This window comes from Astatotilapia calliptera, chromosome 12 (genome assembly GCF_964374335.1).
Source record: "Astatotilapia calliptera chromosome 12, fAstCal68.1, whole genome shotgun sequence".
In the NCBI taxonomy this organism is placed as follows: Eukaryota; Metazoa; Chordata; class Actinopteri; order Cichliformes; family Cichlidae; genus Astatotilapia; species Astatotilapia calliptera.
Window position 1 is genome coordinate 20,171,247 of NC_137433.1, and position 19,361 is coordinate 20,190,607.

The 19,361-nt window shown below is 39.1% G+C and overlaps 1 protein-coding gene across 3 annotated transcripts; it reads right to left on the reverse strand.

The window, feature by feature from the left end:
- Positions 1-542: 542 nt before the first annotated feature.
- On the reverse strand, positions 543-17,960 carry lnpep (leucyl/cystinyl aminopeptidase). 3 transcript variants are annotated; one of them, XM_026187437.2, is made up of 22 exons: positions 17,513-17,960; positions 15,411-15,505; positions 14,726-14,928; positions 13,897-14,008; positions 13,524-13,781; positions 13,238-13,428; positions 11,211-11,349; positions 10,418-10,552; positions 10,151-10,271; positions 9,884-10,035; positions 9,683-9,796; positions 9,452-9,583; positions 9,176-9,310; positions 7,164-7,324; positions 6,988-7,076; positions 6,675-6,858; positions 6,413-6,569; positions 5,351-5,535; positions 3,785-3,946; positions 2,125-2,265; positions 1,957-2,038; positions 543-1,861 (listed from the first exon to the last, which is right to left on the reverse strand). In XM_026187437.2, exons 1-22 carry the CDS (start codon positions 17,538-17,540, stop codon positions 1,730-1,732), a joined length of 3,108 nt encoding a protein of 1,035 aa, XP_026043222.2. In that variant the 5' UTR covers positions 17,541-17,960; the 3' UTR covers positions 543-1,729. The 3 variants fall into 3 exon arrangements, with proteins under 3 accessions (XP_026043222.2, XP_080165295.1, XP_080165296.1); XM_080309169.1 differs by having other exon boundaries at positions 9,683-10,035; XM_080309170.1 differs by lacking the exon at positions 17,513-17,960 and having other exon boundaries at positions 9,683-10,035; positions 15,403-15,423.
- Between the last annotated feature and the right edge of the window lie 1,401 nt (positions 17,961-19,361).

Genomic DNA, 19,361 nt, shown 5'->3' on the forward strand with positions numbered 1-19,361 from the left:
GAAATAAAAAAAAGGCCACCATTACCAGCAACTGTGCACAGATGCCTTTGTAACAACAGTCTGTACTACTGTTTTGGACATTGATGTAAAAAACAAAAACAAAAAAACAAAACCAATGGAACAAACAATATTATGACCACCAAAAAAGAGATGCAGGCCTCCTGAATGTAATGATGATCACATTTCACCTGCCAATCATGGCAAGCAATAGAGTGAATAAGTACCGCTTTGGCTGAGGGTACAGCTGTACTTAAATAACATCTTGTTGCAAAACTGGAGGAGCTATCTCAAGACAATAAATAGTGAACATACAGAGGTGGTTAACACTGGACCAACTTTAAACATTCCTATTTTTGGCTGACAAGTAACAGCTTACTGAGCAAACTATCAACATGGATTGTTCTTCTGTATACTTTGGATACTTAAATATGCACATTAGCCCTTAAAACACAACATTCATGAGCAAATGTCCTCCAGGTGTTGTCTCAAATCAAGAGATGCAGTAAAACACTTTAACCAAGACTCCTGATCAGGTAGATGTGTACAGTTACACACACACACACACACACACACACACACACACACACACACACACACACACACACACACACACACACACACACATACACACACACACACACACACACACGAGAAAGCTAATTATTAAAATGTTTAAAGTTTAGATGTTTAAAATGGTACATCCAAAACGGCAAGGGAAAAGGCTTTGGGGTTGAGCATATCTACACTATAATTACAACTTTACAAGCGGAAAAAGCCAAAGAGTGAGTCTGTAAAGTGACTTCATTGCAGGAAAGTGATCCAAATTTAAAAAGAAAAAAAAAAAATTAAAAAATTGTTGATTAAAGCTTGGCTGGGATTAAAGTTTGGGGGAGAGATAGAAAGGAAGGAAGAAATGAATGTTTAGCTCCAGTGTGCACTGCCTGCTCTCACCTAAGACACAATGGCTATCATTTTAAACCTGCACTATTTTTTGTACATCATCTACAGTACACAGTGGGATATTTTTGTCAGTACATTCATTCAATACCAACACACTGGCATCTACTCATCAACGAACAAATCTTGTAGCCCAACCATGACTAGTATAGCAAACACTTGGGATCGCATGAATAATTAGTACAGGCTGACAGGTAGATATTCTTCCAACAAAAAGACACGTGGTTACTTTAACTCTAAGGATAATCCTATCTATCAAGTAACATTAATTTAAATTCATCATTGCTGAGAAATCCCTGACAGCTGCATCTTCACATACACAGTAATATTGACATTAATCATACTATTGAGTTTATTTTAAAGTGGCCGTTTTACAGCTCACGATGAAAGGTGCCTGAGAGGTGGTTGGGCCAAAGGAGTGTGGGTGAAAGCATGATTGTCTGCTCAGGCGTGAGGTTTAGATGAGAACTGCGGAAGAGGTTTGGTCAACAGCATAAAACATGAGGAGTGTGTATTGCATCTGACGAACCCCTGTCACAATCACACACACACAATCAGATCCACCCTGAGCTATCATGTACAACTTACAGGACCAATCTCAAAAATTAAAACAACCTGTCCAACCAGCTAGAGCACAACCACTGATTAGCGCTCTGGTCTGGATGAGGGGAGGTAAAGGACACAGTCCTAAGATAGTGCAAATACTGTTGTTGTCTCAAAGAAACAGCCCAGTTGCTTGTTACTGGGGTGGAGACTTGTTGGAGCATCCGTGTTACAGCCATTTTTGGAGTGTAGGCAGGTTCCTGTCCATCCAGCGCTGATTCAGCTTTATGGTTTCCAAAGCTTCCTGCACGCTCCTCATCTGAGAGCCACGCTCCTTCAGACCAGAGAAGAAAGCCTGCACCTATAAGACATCAAAACACACAAGCTCAGCTCACGAAACAAGTACACTGAGAGTCAAACAAATGCATTCTCATAAGAAATGACTTAAGGACATACTTTATGAAGTTGTGCCTGTGTGGAGGACTGGGAGGTAACAGATTTGATGATTGCCTGGATGGCAAAGGAGCCAATAGGGAACCTGCAGCCCAAAAGACAAAATCATTGAATTTTCAGGTGAAATTATCTCAAAATGCTATACAAAGGGAAACTCTGAGACTAACTTACTTCTCTATGAGGCGGTCCCAGTTCTCTTGTATGAAGTCCCAGGCAAACAAACAACCAGCAAAGCTCTGACACATAGTGCTGATAACCAAAGGCAACTCCTGAGTCTGAATGAGACTTCCCCTCAGACCAAACGACAGAATCCTAGAAAGAAACCAAACATGTCAAAAGGACCCTGATTGTAACTACACAGCGTGGGGATCAAACAATCTTTAGTATAAAGAAGTACATTTTGAAAGCTTTAAGTTGAGATAGAGGAGAATTTTAAAAAACTGAAGCCATAAACCAAAGTGTAATGCTCTTTGCCGCTCTCCCTTAAAAATGTGCCAGAAAACAGAACATAGCATTACTTCAAAATAACTGGGAAGTCTGTGGTCATTACAATTCCCAGATCAATGTGAAAATGCACAAAATCTTCATTTGCTGACTTCTTGTTGAAATCTAGAAACATTTTTTATACTTTCACTCCTGTATACTAATGCTGGTATTATCACAAAAGGCTTAACAATACATCCTATTGAAAATTCAGGGGAGTTAATGACTTTACTGTAAAGCCATCCAGTGGGTCGAATTGGACCCTTTGGTGTTTGACACACGTTTGACACCACTGCCGTACATCTCAAAGGTTTATAACTATTATATTAACAGGTTTTAAAACAAATAACTTCTAATATACAAATCTCAACCTTTTAATAACAACATTTTCACGACTTGTTAAATATCCATGATAAATAAATGCAGATGTACAGAGAGACAGGGCAGTGTCTAGCAGATGTTGCGATTCACCAGTCACATCAATCTATGATCTATGTCCCTGCTCTCACTTATGATCACAAGCTCTGAGTAGTGACCAAAAGAATAAGACCGATGCAAGCAGCAGAAATGATCTTTCTTTGAAGGCTGTCTGGGCTCTTCCATGGAGACAGGACTCAGTGTAGAGCTGCTACTCCTCTGTTTTGAAAGATCCCAGCAGAGGTGACTAGGATCCCTTCTGGGCCCCTTTTGGATGAGATGTTTTGTGCCTGTTCTACCAGTAAGAGCCCCTGGGGCAGACCAAGGACATGCTGGAGAGATTACATCTGGGAGCAACTGAGTTTACACCAGAAGAGCTGGTGGAGCAAGGTCTGTGCTTCTCTGCGTAGGCTGCTGTTTATTCACACCCGCATGGATGGAAATAAATGGATGGACTTACTGAAAAAGACATCAGCTACATTCTAACATAATCTAGCATCCCCAAAATGCAGTCTAATCAACTTATTGAAGATCAGTTTGTTTAGATGTGTGGGGCACCATTATACATTACAGTATAATGATGCCCCAAACGCAGAACAAGTTTGAAGTAATTTAATAACAGTTTTCCACCTGCTGAGTCAGTAAACATCAAGATTGCTTATGCCAGAAACAAAAAACAAACTATAAATACTTCGCAGGGTCAGTAACAATTTTTACATGTAAACTACAGTAATATAACTACAGCACTGACAAGGTGAGTAACTGTGAGACCTTGAGTATGTCAAACTTTTGCTCTGGTGGAATCAAGTGAAGTCATTTTAATGGCATCGCAGGACTTTGAGTTGCAGATGAAATTAATGGGCGGGGAAACGGACTTTGTTAAAATAGCGCATAATTAACAAATGCAAAAACAAAACAAAAAAAAACTTACTGTACTAAACGTTGTGGGTTCTGAGTGGATGCTAGGCCCTTTAGCATTTTCCGCTTCTCTGAATCGTACGTGGCATGTACATATATGTTGAAAAGAGCGTCCCAGGTTTCATCAGACCGGCCAGCCACTGTAAATACAGTCTGCTGCAGATCACCAGGAATCCTATGACAATAAATACAAAAGAAACAGACTTTTACTTTTGCTACTCAATTCTAATTTTCTGATTCCATTAGGTCCCATCACCTTCCATAGAGATTGAAAATGTGGCGTAAAACCGCAAAGGATTATGGGTACGAGTGGCAAGCGGTACTAGCACACGCAGGCTTTCACATGAAAACAGTCACACAGTGATAAAAAGAAACAGAAAGAATGGCAAGAAGCTGTTGTATTATTAACTGCAATAGCCGGTCGCATACCAGCCACGGGAAGCCGACCGGTAAAGAGATCAGTTGTTATCGGATTACGTTGTGGAAGAGAAATTGTTTAAGCCATGTTTCCGAAGTAACAAAGAGCCGACGGATGACCTGGATTGCAGCCATTCGAAGACCAAATATAATGTCCCAGAACACTCCAGTTCACATGTTAGTCTGCTCAAAGCATTTCCATAAAGGTAAGTCTTCTGTTTAACATGATTGTTGATGTAGGTTACAAATAAGTCTTATATTGATTTGAAATGAATTCGTTACGCTATGCTGCTTTGTTCACTGTGGCTTTGCGGGCCAATGTTTGTTGTGTTTTGTAGGAAAACCAGCCTACAAAATGCTGGAATACAGACTGGGCACCCTCTATCAACCTGGGTCATACTGATTTTAAAGCTGCTACCACAGCGGGATTTGATCGGTTAAGAGAGAGAGAGCTCAAAACAGCCATGAAAAGTCCCACATATATGTGCCCAAGTGTTGTATTGAAGCAATCAAGTGATGAATAACTGTTTTCCAATATGTTGTTTTAATATGGTTTTTTGGCATTGTTGATTTGTTTTTCACCGAAGCAGCTAATAAAGCATGATGGAATACAATGTTGCGTCTTTCCTGTAAGATTCTATAATAGAATGAAACAATAATGCCAGTTATAAATAGAGACATTGAATTGAATGAATTCTTATTTTATTTCTATTAGATCTGAAAATGTTGTGTAATACTACAACCTGAAATGACAAATAGATTGCGTTGGCCAGGAGATAAAGAAAAAAATGTAACAACAGCTGTGAAATGGAATAGTCCAAATCACCAAAGTAAACTGGACCTGGGCTTGTTGTAGGGATCTGAAGTTTTTAAACATTTTGTGAGTGCATACACTCACCGTCGTTTTGTACACAACAGTTTTGGGGGCAAATAAAATGCAAGTAGGGATTAAAACCGCAGAATTAATGATGCTGGAAATACTAGCTCTTGATGCAGTGTTTTGATTTTGTTGCCACTCCTACCCACAATACAATGCGCAAAAGTCACGTGGTCTGTCAATCTCTATTTCTAAAATGATGTTTGACTAATACTGTTCACCGTGTTACCAGCTTGAAACGAAGCAGAGTAAGACAATGAAATGTTTGTTGTGCTCTGGACGTACCTGAGGGTACCATTTGACTCCATGTACTTTTTGAACAGGGACGTGGCCTGCTGGGTGCAGTTTTCATCATTCAGATTACAGGCCATCTCCAGCAGAGCAGAGCGCAGCTCCTGTTTGGACACATTCTCTTCTTCTTCCCATGTTTGTTTGGCCGTCAGATTACGAAATGTGCTCATAATAAAATTCTGTCAAAAAACAAACAAACAAAACAAACCCCAAAACAAAACACATTCATTAGCATGATAAAGCCAAAACGCAGATGAACTAGGAAAAAGACTTGCTCTGACCTTATCAAAGATACGTTATGTGTTAAGTGTCAAATCAAAGTCAGATTTTTTTTTAGCAAATTAAAGTTTTATCACGTAATATGACGTAAAAAAAAAAGAAAAAAAAAAGAAGTAATGTTAAAAGATGTAGATTAATAGTGAAATTAAAGAACGTCATACTGGCCGTTTTGTGAAATGTAACAATTGTGTCAATCGTGTTTACTGTTGAAGTCACTGCTGCTAGAAGAAGCAGGAGGAATTGTAAAGTGTACAGGGCTATACTCTCTGCTCAGATCCAGAGAAATGCGGCAAAACTGATCAGAAAACTCTTAACAGTATAAATGTATGACAAACCAAAGTACATTGCAAAATCAGTCCAAGAAAAACGAGGCATTCTTCAATGGCCAAGACATTCACCTGATCTCAATCAAATAGAGCAACTTTTCAGTCAAACTGAAAAAGAAGACAGAGAGACCCACAAATAAGCAGCGGCTGAAGGTGGCTGCAGTAAAGGCTTAGCAGAACATCTTAAGGGAGAAAACACACCAACTGGGGATACCTGTGAGTCCTAGACTTCAGGCAGGACTGCAAAGGACTTTTAGCCAGGTATTGAAAACTACCCTAGATACAGCTAATGTAAAGTTTTTTATTAAACCCCCTGAATTAAAGATTCAAGTCTGCACTTCAATCACATCTTGGCAGTTTGATTTAAAATCCATTGTTTTGGAGTCAGAAGCAAAACTTTAAAAATTCTGTCTTTTCTGAAAATCTAATTTCTTGGGTGTGAGTTCAATACCTTCATGCGGGATGCAAGATTAGACTCCTGTCTTTTTTCAAGCTGTCGGTAGATATTATTGAGCTGTAAAAGGGCCTCTGTCACAGGAGAAGTCTCAGTGTCCGCTGAGACATATTTCAGTAGATTTATGACCTGCAGGAAGGACACACGTCCCAATCTAGTGACGACACGGGACAAACGAGGAACAGCAGAGCATCAAAATGAAGCAGAAGAAATTTAAAAAAGACTTTCATCACTAAATGCAATTAAAAGACTTTGATACCTGGAGAGAGCAAAGATGTTATGTATAAGTGAAGCACGGTCCTCGTGTGTAAGAACGCCGACATTTGAGAACAAAGCTTGAGCAAGAGCAGACCAGCCATCCTTTCCGTAGTCCACTATGTAGAAGCCTGTATTTTTGTAGTTCAACTTCAGCCAAGTTACATTTTCTGACAGCTTAAATGTGTCTGAAAATACAAAAAAAACAAACAAACCCCAAAACAAAACAAATAAACACATGAATACACTTAAAACTTTTCATTCGAGAGCAGCTCAGCCAAGGACAATTAGAATAGGTTTCTATTTTAGTCTTTTACCTGATTTATTTTTCAGAGTGAAAACCTGTCTGCACTCAGGGGCCAAACTACAGCTGTCGTTCACGTACGTCACTGGAATATGCCACAAGCTAAACAGAGTGCACACTACAGTTAGCACGGTGGTGTCCTTATGATTTATGTGTGTCTGTCTGTCTGTGTAGTAATGTGTAACCCACCTTGACGTATGCGTGGTATTGTCAGATGTGAGCAAGAAGTGCTCCTGTGCGAGTGTCACCTGGTTTCCCATGAGGTTCACAGTGACCAGTGGGAAGCCTTTCTGTGATGTCCACGATGTCATCATCTGCGATACATTCATGTGGTGCGTGGACTTATCGGTCTGAGGATAGGAAGGGGAATATTTGATCTGTGTGTGCAGCCAAATGTCACGCTTTCATTTTTTCTCCACACATGAGAATTAGTGTAGAAGGGGACTCATATTTTGCAGCTATATTCTCAAAATTTGTGCAAACAATTACAATTTCTAGTATCCAAATGGCAACAAAGTGTACACTACTCACAGAATCTATCCAAAAAGATCTCTTTGATGAACAGATCAAAGATAAACTCTAAACTATGAGAGACTTGTTGATCAAGTTGTTAGCATTGTGGCAGACAATAAGATGACTAAGCAAATGAAAGCATCAACTTTAACTGAGGTCATTAGGTTGAAACACTCTTGTCACAATTATATAGTCTTTGCATCTGTCTTGTGCTCTGCCATCAAAAGGGAATAAGCAAGAGAACAAGCAAGGGAACATTCTATGTAGAGCATATTAGCTACATTTGAATTATAGATTGACTGCAATACCTCAGCAAAGAGTAAACAGAATAAAAATATCTATTTAAAAAAAGAAGTTCTAAATAATCTCCATTATGAGACTATTTACCAAGTTAGAAAACAAGGTAATATAACATATCTATATTTAACAGGACTATTTTCAAAAGGCCTTATAAGAGCCTACTCAGGACTCATATGTAATCATCTGTATCTTGCATAGTTGCAATGCTATCCACTAACAAAATCTTTCCTTATATGCAAAGACGTAAACAGTATAGTACAGATAAAGCACTTGTAGTTGCTGCTACAGTAGATTAGAGCCCATCAGGCATTATCTATTTACTAGTTTGATATCAGCAAGTATAATGTTGATAGATGACAAGTAAAAAAAAAAAAAAGTAAAGCAGGGACAGGAGAAACACTCTTTAACCAGGTTATGAGTGTTGGTGTTACATAGTTTGTTCACCAGAGGGCACTATGCATCTTCCTTTTTGGTAACATGGGTGTTTGGAACTAGGATACATCCTGGTGACTAATTTTCTAGCCGTTTAAATGAGAGAGAAAAACTTTGTTTACTCAACGAGCCCAAAGGTCAGAACCTTCTTACAAATATTTCATTTGTATTTTAAGGGCTATATGAACCCATTAATCATATTTCTTATTAGACAATCATGTTTTAAATGTTGCTTAAAGGTGCGGCACTTTACATTCTGTATAATGTTGTAAATATGCACAATATCAGATTAACTTACAGCCTTTGGCTAGCCATAGCAGAACTAGCAGCAGTAGCCTCAGTTTCTTCCTGTCTAGCTTCTACACTCCAGTTTACTCCAGTTTATTCTGGCAAAACCAACCTACGGCTGCTCATGCTTTACTATAAAGTACTACAGATAAGCGCAGGCAGCACTCTGGCAGCCATCTGTTCTACTTTTCCCTCGTTCATTTACAATTTCCTTTCACGGACACACAGAGAGGTGTGTGCAGCCAACTGTAAAGGCTGCAGTCTGACAGTGCCCAGCGGTTGTGTAACATCTTTGACAATATCTTCCATTTAAAAAAATAAGAATGCTACATATAGCCAACTCTTATTTCTAGCAGCAACGTTTGAACTTCTAGTCAATTAGTCATGCACATCTTTTAACACAACAACCAGCTGATCCATGCAGATTTAGGGAGAGTGTAAATGAGTAAATAAATAGGTGTTGTGCGACAGAAAGAAAAAAAATTTGATTTTTAAATCAACAAATATTGGTATTGGTCTTAAAAATACTGTATTGGTCAAGCTCTATGGTAAATTTTACCAAGGCTACATTTTGCCACAATCCCACTTCACAAAGGGGAAAAAATAACCAGCCACTGTGTCAGTAAAAACACACATATGCATGAACATAAAAAACACACCACTAATACCTGTGTGAGGCTGTTCCAGAGGTCATCAGTGTCTGTATTTAATCCACTGAACTGTTTGAGATATTCAATGATACCCTTTCTGAACTGTTGATCTCCGGGGAAGGAAGCATTCAGCATTAGAAGAATGGATGCACCCTGGAAGACAAAGAATAATAAACTAGCAATAAACTATCAAGAATTCATGTGAGGGTCACTATTTCCTTAAATGAACAGCTAGAAATCAAAGTTAAGTGAATTAATGAACAGCATGTGATGTACTTATAAGTCAGAGTTTACCTTTTCATAAGAGACAGAGTCAAACATCTCCTCTACTTGTTCTGTTGTATTAACGTCTGTCGACACAGCGTGCGAGGAGTTTAGTGCATCTTTGTCTAGGGCTCTGAACCGCACTGAGAGGAATAAATTACCCTGCAAACAAACAGGACATACTGCATATGTAGGAGCACATAACATTATCTGATTTAAAACTATGACAAATAATTTGGCAAGCTACACGGCAGAACGTACAGTTTCCAGGTCGGGCGACACTTCCTGCAGTGACATGTACTCCATGTAAGTGGCAAAGCCTTCGTTGAGCCACAGGTCATTCCACCATGTCATAGTCACCAGGTTTCCAAACCACTGTAAAACAAAAAAAAACAAAAAAACATTGGACATGTGAACATATTCACTGTTTCTTTTCACAGATACAAACACAAACAAAAGTACCTGATGAGCAAGCTCATGTGCTATGACAGAAGCCACCACTTGTTTTTCCAGGAGAGAAGACTCTTTGCCCACTAACAAAGTGGTTTCCCGAAAAGTGATTAGCCCCAAGTTCTCCATGGCTCCTGCCAGGAAGTCAGGAATAGCTACCAAGTCTGACACCAGAGAAAGACAGCATATGGGGTTGTGTAAAAACGGGACAGGGGGAGAACAGTTACACAAGGATAGAGCACAGAGTGTGTATAATTAAATATCCATTGGTTTACTCACCTAGTTTTTTGAGAGGGTAATTAATGTCAAAGAAGTTATTGTAAAACTCCAGCAGTTTAGAGGTTATGGTCAGAGCATACTCAGTGTGCCCATTTTTCTCTGGTACAGAGTAGACTGACACCTAACACAAACAATAAAAGGTATTTATATGTATACACATATATATAGTTTATCAACAACAGCACAGCCTCACTGAAAAATACATTTAAAAAAAAATATTTGCAGAGGCTGAACTGAAACAGAAAAATATTTCTCTGCTAGACCTACCTGGGTTTCTGAAACATTTTTGGTGTTAGGGGTGAAGTCAGCAACGATGAAGGCCACCAGGTAAGTGCTCATGTTAACACTGGTCTTTTCAAACTCATCCTGCACAAGGCCATTGGAGAGATTTGTGGATTTTGCCTGAAATACACAAAACAAGGATGTATTGAAGTCCTCTGCAATAAATCAGTATTGTTGACTTATTGTGGATGAATACAGCAGTGCAGCACACCATCTGGTAGTATTGACTGTACCCCCACCGTGACCTGAGAAGCCATAGTGGTTACAAGAATTACAAAGTCTTCAGGACAGGATATTATTATAATTATGCTTTGTAAACTGTGGTTACATAGTGACAAAGCACAATTGTAAGTTTACTGCAACTGACAGTATCTTAAAAAATCGAAACTCTGTGAACTCTATAATACAGTGGACAAACCCATCATGTAAGCCTCCTCAGAAGAAAGCATATTTCATTTTGTACATCCAAGCCGGTATGTAACAGCTGGCATTAATTTAAAATTGTCACCATTCAGCATCTGTACAAAAAAAGAAGAATCACTTCTTCAAAAGCCAAACCTCTATTAGGATGTTAAACTCTCATGCTACTGTAACCAAATGTAATTCAAACCTTGTGTCAGTTTTCATACATTTAAATCTAGTCGGATACTGCCAAAAATAACAAATGAACAAGTGAATAAAAATAATTCAACCACATATGAATGAAGCCTTATAAAACACTGAGTAGAATGTTTCAACCATTAGTATCATAAAGCAAAACTCATTCATTTTAAATTACCTTGGGCATGTTTGAAAGAGTCATGTAGGTTTTTTTTCTGCTGATTTTAATCAGGAATGTCGCTTTGAAAGCTGGTTCATCAAAACAAGGGAAGGCTTTCCTGGCCGACAGCGGCTCAAACTGTGTTGCTGCTAGGACCCTGGGGAAAAGAGGGGGTGAACATGACCATGCTGGAAATGTTTAAACTCCATAAAACATTTTCTTTCTGTATTTGTTATTTTTAAAGCACTCATTTGTTAGACTGTGGCGATGAGATGAGCTGACTCCATAGTCTGTACTTATGGCAGAACCAATTCAATTGTTCCTATATAGCACCAATTCACAACAATAGTCGCCTTAATGTGAAGTATATTTTAAGTGTAAGACCCTACAGTATTAGAAAAAAACTCCAACAAGACATCCCCGTGTGAGCAAACACGTGACAACAGTAGGAAAGAAAAAAACCCTTTTAACAGGAAGAAACCTCCAGCAGAACCAGGCTCGGGAAATGACAACTATCTGCCAGTTGAGAGTGAAGGGAAAGGGTAGACAGCAGAGAGAAACAGGTCAAAAGGAAAACTATAAGAGAAAAGGCAGGAGTTTTATAAGTACTAATGATTAAATGCACTAGTAGTGTATAAACACACAGGGAGTGAAAAGAAATGAGTGAAGATGAACTTGTCAGTGCATCATGGGAAGCCCCCAATAGCCTACGCTTAGTACAGTATGAGTCAGGGTCATTAGACCCAGGCTTGACTGTAATCTTTATCAAAAAAGAAAGCTTTGAACCTAATCTTAAAACGTAAAAGTAGAGTGGGAGAAGCCGTCTGTCTCTTCAAGTCCAAACTGGGTGCTGGTTCCAAAATACACGGACCTGATCGATGAAGCCTCCGATTCTACTTTTAAAAACTGTAGGAACCAAAATTAAACCTTGAATCTGAGAGCAAAGTGCTCTAATGAGGTGATATGGTCCTAAGAGGTCTTAAAGATAAGGTGGGACCTGATTATTCAAGGTTTTGTATATAAGGAGAAAAATTTTAAATTAAATTCTGGTGCCAATAAGAGAAATACGGTCTTTCTTTCTAGTCTCACAGCAGCATTTAGAATCAAATGAAGGGTTTTCGTGGACTTTTAAGGACAGCCTGATAACAATGCATTACAACAGTCCAGCAAGAAGTAATAAATGCATAAACTAGTTTTTCAGCATCATTCTGACAGGATGATTCTAATTTTAAAGATCTTGTCCACATGAATGAAGGCAGTCCTATATATTTGCTTGATGTGCACGCTGAAGGACATATCCTGGTCAAAATGACTCCAAGATGACTCACAGTGTTACTAAAGGTAACACTATGAGGCCATCTGAAGTAAATATCCTGTTAGATTTTTAGGGCTGAGTACAATAACCTCAGTTACATCTGAATTTAGAAGTAATTTAGGCCTTTATGTGTTTATGACATCCCTTTAATTTAACTAGTTGATTTGCATGACCTGGCTTCATGGATAAATAACGCTGTGCATCATCTGCATAGCAATAAAACTGTATACAGTGTTTTGTTATAAGGTTGCCTAAATGAAGCAAGTATAAAGTAAAAAGTATTGGTCCCAGCACAGAACTCCACGACTAACTAATTGGAAATCTATCCAACAGATATGACTCAGACCATTGCAGCACAGTTCATCTAATACAAACAGTATGTTCTAATATCTGTAGTAAAATCTTGTGGTCAGTGGTAGCAAACACTGTACTGAGGTCTAACAGGACAAACGCAGATATGAGTTCATTGCCAAAGGCCATTAGAAGATGTTTCATAACCTTCACTAATACTGTTTCAGTGCTATGATGCACTCTCAATCTTGACTGATTAACTAGTCTAGTTAACTAGTCTTTCAAGATTCTTTGAACTAAAAGGAAGATTAAAAACAGTCTATAATTAGTTACAACAGCTGGAACAAATAAGAACTTTTTAAGTAATGCCTTAATTACCGCCACCTTAAAAGCTTGTGGTAAGTAGCCTGCTAATAAACAGCCAATGAGCAAGGGGTACCTTTTGTTTTCATCCTTATCAATGTAGAAGCTCTTGTAGAAACCATCATATGCGTTTGAGAAGTTGGCAGAATATTCCATTGTCAAAACACAGTACTGGCCTGCTTTCAGCTCCTCTGAGAAATTAACAGCTAACTGCTGTCTGGGTTTGTATTCCAGTACAGTCACATCACTGGCCTGCCCATCACCCAACTGGAAGAGAGAAAGTGTTAGTCACAGACTAGCAGACAAAAAAAAAAAAAAGTAAATTTATTCATCAGAACACAAAAAATTCTCTTCAAACCCACTTTGAAGGTTGCTTTGGTAATGTTGAGATTAGCACCATGGAATACAATGCGGTTTGTGCTGTGAAGTATAGACATGCTGATAACAGTTCTGCCCGTGAAGGTCATTTTGTCGAGGTCGGGGTTCAGGGTGAGGTCATAGCTGAGAGGTTTTATGCTTTGAGGGAGTCGGAGCTGTGCCCATGGAAACAATTCACCATTTGTGGAGATGGGGTAGACTGGCTCAATGGGATTGGTCTTGTTTGGCTTATGACAACCTGCCTGCAGAGGATAGAGAGTTGGAGTGAGCAATGAATGTGTGACTGAGCATGGAGAAAAATAAAATGTTTTTGCTCTGAAATTGATATTCTTGAAGACTAATTAATATTTTCCTTACTTTAGTAAAGGTGCAGCCAGGTAGGAAGTAGAATACCATGGTCACTGAGGCCACTATCACGAGGAATAACACACATACAACTATGGTACGTGATGAGGGTCGTGAACATGACCTGAAATCAAAACGAGATTAACATTACTTACACTAACTCATTTTAAATATGAAGAGGATCTCTCTGCTAACTTGATTGTCAAGTTTTGGTTAATGCGAGCTTTCATAACCGGCATTTAGACAGCGAGTATAAAAATGATCATCTTTCAGTATGAGACAGTTTGCCGGTGAAAGTTGAAGCCTTCACATGCGAAAGTTTTTTATTATGTGACAGGATGTGGTATCTGCATACAGCTTTTTTTAACATTTACCTTATGTAGTCAATAACAGTACTTTGAGGTTAACCTGCACAATTATTTTAACTATGACTTTGCTATATTTAATGGTTACTTTTTTGATCCGGAAGCACAACTCAAACTTAGACCATCTTAGCCTGTGTTGTCATTGCTGTCATTTCATTCTTGGCACAATGACATAATATAGTTTTAAAACAAAATTGGAATTGTAGCCACAAGTTTTCTGACAGGACTCCTAACAGCATGTCTCTTCATAAATATATATTTGTTTTTCAACAGTACTAACAACTCTGCTGGGCAAACAGGGACTACCAATGTTGTTGTACATGCTGTACTTTTATCTTCCGACTCACTAAGTCAAAATTTGTTTTCCAAAAATACTCAGATCATATAATAATACTAAAGTATTTATGAAGCCCTATATGCCACAGAGAAAAAATAATTTTTTAAGTAAACTTGCTGCACATTATCCCATACTTTACCTTGGTGGTGCCTGTCTGGTGTAAGGAGAAGAGTTGGATCTGTGAGCAGAGCTTCGGTTCATAAAAGACATGCCCAACAAACGTGCTGAAGACTCGCAGTCCTCCTCATCGTCATCCATGTCGTTTTCCCCCAGGCCTCGCACAAGTAACCGTGAACTACGGGGTTCATATGTCACTTCATCTGGATCAAGAGCAGGAAACGTCTGGAGAGAGCATATCCAGTAGGTTCTATTATCCTCTGGTTAAATCATGCAGATTCCTATTCATTGTATAGACTTTCCATGTAAGTTAGTTAGCACGGGGTAAAATGTCATATGTAGAGGGGGTGACGAGACTGAGTGCAGAGAAATGAATGATAAAAACAATAATCAGGTAAGAGAAGAGTCCAGATAACAGGTAATGAAAGAAGATGTGTTTTAATAATGATTGTAGCTGTCCTTTCTGCAGCTGCAAAAGGATCGAGGAGCTTTAAGAGAGGATTTGGTGACTATTAGAGAATGAGAAAGTGTAAAGACTTTATCTATAAGGCTGTATGATGCAGCATCACTGCGGTGACTGAAAACTAAAACTGCATATGAAGTATTACCATGATGAAGAGATAGCATTGTCAGACAGAAGCAGCTTACAACTATTTGCCCCAATTCGCTCACATTATCAACCCTGACATACTGGCATACCGGCATACCGGAAAGGCTGTGGAGTCTTTGGCTAAATCCACAACATCGGGCTCTTCTTCAAACATGCTGTTCTCAATCATGTTCCTCGGCAGGCTGGCACGCTCTGTAGCACAAAGAGGAAGAGAAATCAGACAGATGCTGCTAAAAAAAAAGGGAAATGATTGAAAGGAGAGAGATGTAACAGAATTAAGATGTAGAATTACAGAGTAGCAGAAGAGACTATCTGGCACAAAGAGCAATGTTGTCACTGAATGCGCTTTCAACACAAAGCCACGTTTCATAAAGTGCTCACAGAGTTTTTGCAATTTCCCGTTAGAACACCTTCTTCAGTATTTCCTGCTTCTTTTATCTACACAGAACAGGTTTATCAGGTTGTTGAAAGACTAAACTGCAGACATTACAAACCTGGAATAACTTCTTCTCCACAGGGAAAAGAAGTGAAAAAAGTCCCCAAATAGGAAAACGCTAAAGCAAAGACTACTCATCACTAGACCATGTCACATGCAGTTTTTAAAGGCGTGCATTTCCTCAAACTAACCTGCATATGCAGCTTTATGACAAGAGAAGGCCTTGTTTTACAAACTTTAAGTCACTGCCTGGAAGCCAGACTTTCCCCACAGTAATTCCTGAAACAATCAGAGGCATGTTCAACTTCCTAATTCAATAACTAAAGTATTAAAATGATGAACTGTGCAACTCTGCAGTTTCAGCCCCACAGTCCATTCATGGTTTTACAGCCTAAACAGTTTTCACTTTCCATTTCATGGCTGTAAGTGGAAAGCACAGAAAGACACTGAACACCTAAAGTGTTCACTCAAAAACAACTACAGCAAACAAAGATGAGCTTTAACTCCCAAAGAAAGTCAGCAGACCAGAAATGTCAGAGGTGAATTATTTTGCTCCTTGTGTGCTCAGTACAGTGTTTCTGATATGACAGCGTGGGTCGACACAGTCTCCCTGTCTGGACCACACTGCTGCATGATGAATATCTATAAATAGGTTAGGAGCTAAGCAATGGGCAAAGTGGAAGGTCTACAAGGGTTTATAAGAATAGCAGTGACTAAACACGTTAAACAGATATTTCATATGAGCAAAATGACATTCTCAGAAGAGAGAAGTGGTTATGGTGATGGTTATGATTAAGCAGGATAAATGTAAAACACCCACAGGTCTGTGTGTAAATACACTAAAGCAGTCTATCGGTAAACTGGGGTTTTCCTGTTTATGCAAAACAAGTACAAACCCAACAGCAGACTCACAGAACTACAGCTAAATATGTGCCTGTGTTTGGCAGGTGTGTCCCCAAGTAATAAAACACAGAAAACACACTGCAAAATGGCTCACTCTTTAAAGTTTATAGGAAGGGAGAATATGTAAACGTTTTAACATCATTATCTGATGAAAATGTGATTACGAAATACAAGTTTGGTCTCAGAAAATCACCAAGTCACAATCAAACCTCCTTACACGCAAAGATACACAAAAACAGGAAGTCAAACTACAGTGATTTTGCTGCTGCTGCTACTTTCCTCTGAGCTGTTATAGTGTGTACACAGCCCTCTCTTTTGTTTGCTCTAATAAAACAATGCACGTCCTGGGACCATAACAGAGGTTATAAACAACATGAGCGGCTGGGAGCGTGACTTATCGGCGCTCCACGTCAGGAGAAAACACAGCAGCTATCAAACCAAGCACACTTATATCGAGCGAACAGTGCTGCTATGCTGTTACAGATAACTTGAAACGTAACAGGGTGCTGTGTTAACACAACCTCTGTTCTTAAGCTGTTAGAAATGTGTTTCACTATCTTTATTTCAGTTAAAATATTTAAGCAGCCCACTGATTGATGCTTATGGGGAAATGAAACTCGTATGCAAATCTAAGTGTCATGTCACGGTAGGACTATCAACAATCAACAAGATCGATTGAGAGTAAAATTAAGGAAATTACGCAGCAAAGACAAAGCTGCTTTAATACAGTTTTTAAAAAGTCAATCGCAGCATGTGTCCTCGGGTGAATGTCACTCCCAGCCAAATGTCCCGACAGTTATTAGCTGGCCTGCTGCTGTTAGCTTGCTCTTTTACTGTACCCTCTGCCCGTGTCTACTTACCTGAACTGTTACTGTCAAACAAATCCATGGTAAGATATCTCAAAAGATCTTGTCCCGTCCAAAACAAAAAAATTGGGAAACCTCTGCACTCTCAAAGACGCTAGACAGCCGAAATGATTTTATCGCTGGCAACAACCCACCGCAGGCTCCCTGACACTACACTAGCGGTAGCTAACTACGTAGTAGCTAGCCTGAAACTAGCCAACTTCTGACAATTGTAACCGACTGAAATACATTCAGTTAGCTAACGTTAGCCGCTTTCCATAACTTTATCGCCCATAGCTGTTTATTCAAGTTAAAAAGCGAGTAAGGGGCGGTTGTCGTTAACTAATACACCTTGAGCTAAAAACACATGAACTACTCTTGCTCGCTAAAACGCTCGGCAAACAACAAACACACGAGCAAATGACACTTTTCCTCCTCTCCGATCAGTTGTTGACGACCTCCCGTCAAATTACAATACTCACATCTGATTGGATGTTCCCACCGGGAGGCGGGGCCACGTGCACGACGGATGCTTGCGCCCCTACCAAAATAGGTTTTTTGGTTCTCCTGAGAGGACGACGTTCGTGTATATGGTAAATACAGCGTTTTTATATTCTATTTTGGATGTGTATGCATGTTTGTGTAAAGTGGGGGAAATAATTATTCCATTCCCTGTTGACTTCCAAAGAGATGACCAGTGCCTAGATTTTATGATAGTTTCATTTTAATCGCGAGAGACATAATATCAAACTATAATCAAGAAAAACAGATAAAAGTTATAGGTTGATTTTCATGTCATTGAGGGGACTATTTGATCCCAAGCAAAACAAACCCTTCTTGACAAGCACAGCAGTAAGATGTTTTTTGGAGTTGGTCAGCAGGTTTGTTCCCTCTCCTTTAGGGTTCTTGGTTGCTGTTTTTCAGCTCCCTCCACAGATTTTCTGTAGGACTGAGGTCTAGAGACTGTCTAGGCAACAGCATGATCATAATTTGCTTCTTCTTTAGCCACTCCTTTGTGGACTTGGTGGTATGTTTTGTTTTGGTTTTATCATCCACGACCCATCTTTAGTATTCCGGCTTAGGGAAGGAGGTTTTCATCCAGATTTTACAGTGCCGTCCATCAACCCTTCATTGTAGTTAAGTTGTCCTGTACCCTTAGCAGAAATGACCCCAAATCTTCTCTGGATCATTTAGATGTTCACTGGCAAACTTAAGACGGCCTGTACTGTGCCCTCTTGAGCAGGGAGACCTTGCAGGCACTGCAAGATTTCAGTCCATTACAGTGTAGTGTGTTACAGAAAGTGTTCTCTGTGACTGTGGTCCCAACTGCCTTCAGATCATTGACAAGCTCCACGTTTTGGACTATGTGTGTGTTTTTGTTGTTTTAGTATAATAACAACAAATAAAGATTTATGATAGGACAGAACTTAAATAGGAAGTTACAATGATGATTATACTAAACAGTGGCGATGTGGTGGGAATAATAAGCTTATACTTCTTCCTACTCCTTTATTCTCTCCCTTGTTTTTGTTGTCATGCTATTTAAATTGTTTTACTTTCATTTACAGCCTAAACCCTAATGATAGGCATTAAGTATTTATACCAAGACCCTAACATAATATAGGCGTACACAATCTACACTCAAGACATAAAGGATATGTTTCAGTTTATGCAACAAAAACGCAGATACAGGAAGTACAACAAACTCTTTTATTGTCCATGTAGTGAACCGTGTTGGAATCTGGCCATTTGTATAGATGTGGTCAGGGTGAAACTATTACTTACACTGTGGTGGCACTGTTGTGCATTCTTTTTCTCATGTGTGAAAATGTGGGGAAAACAATCTTCATTTAATTGCTTTTTC

Coding starts and splice junctions, on each gene's coding strand:
- lnpep (XM_080309169.1), bottom strand. CDS start 17,540: ATGGATTTGTTTGACAGTAACAGTTCAG. Junction 13,429..13,523: donor TTACCAAAGCAACCTTCAAA/GTGGGTTTGAAG, acceptor TCTCTCTTCCAG/TTGGGTGATGGGCAGGCCAG. Junction 1,862..1,956: donor CACAGGCACAACTTCATAAA/GTATGTCCTTAA, acceptor GATGTCTTATAG/GTGCAGGCTTTCTTCTCTGG.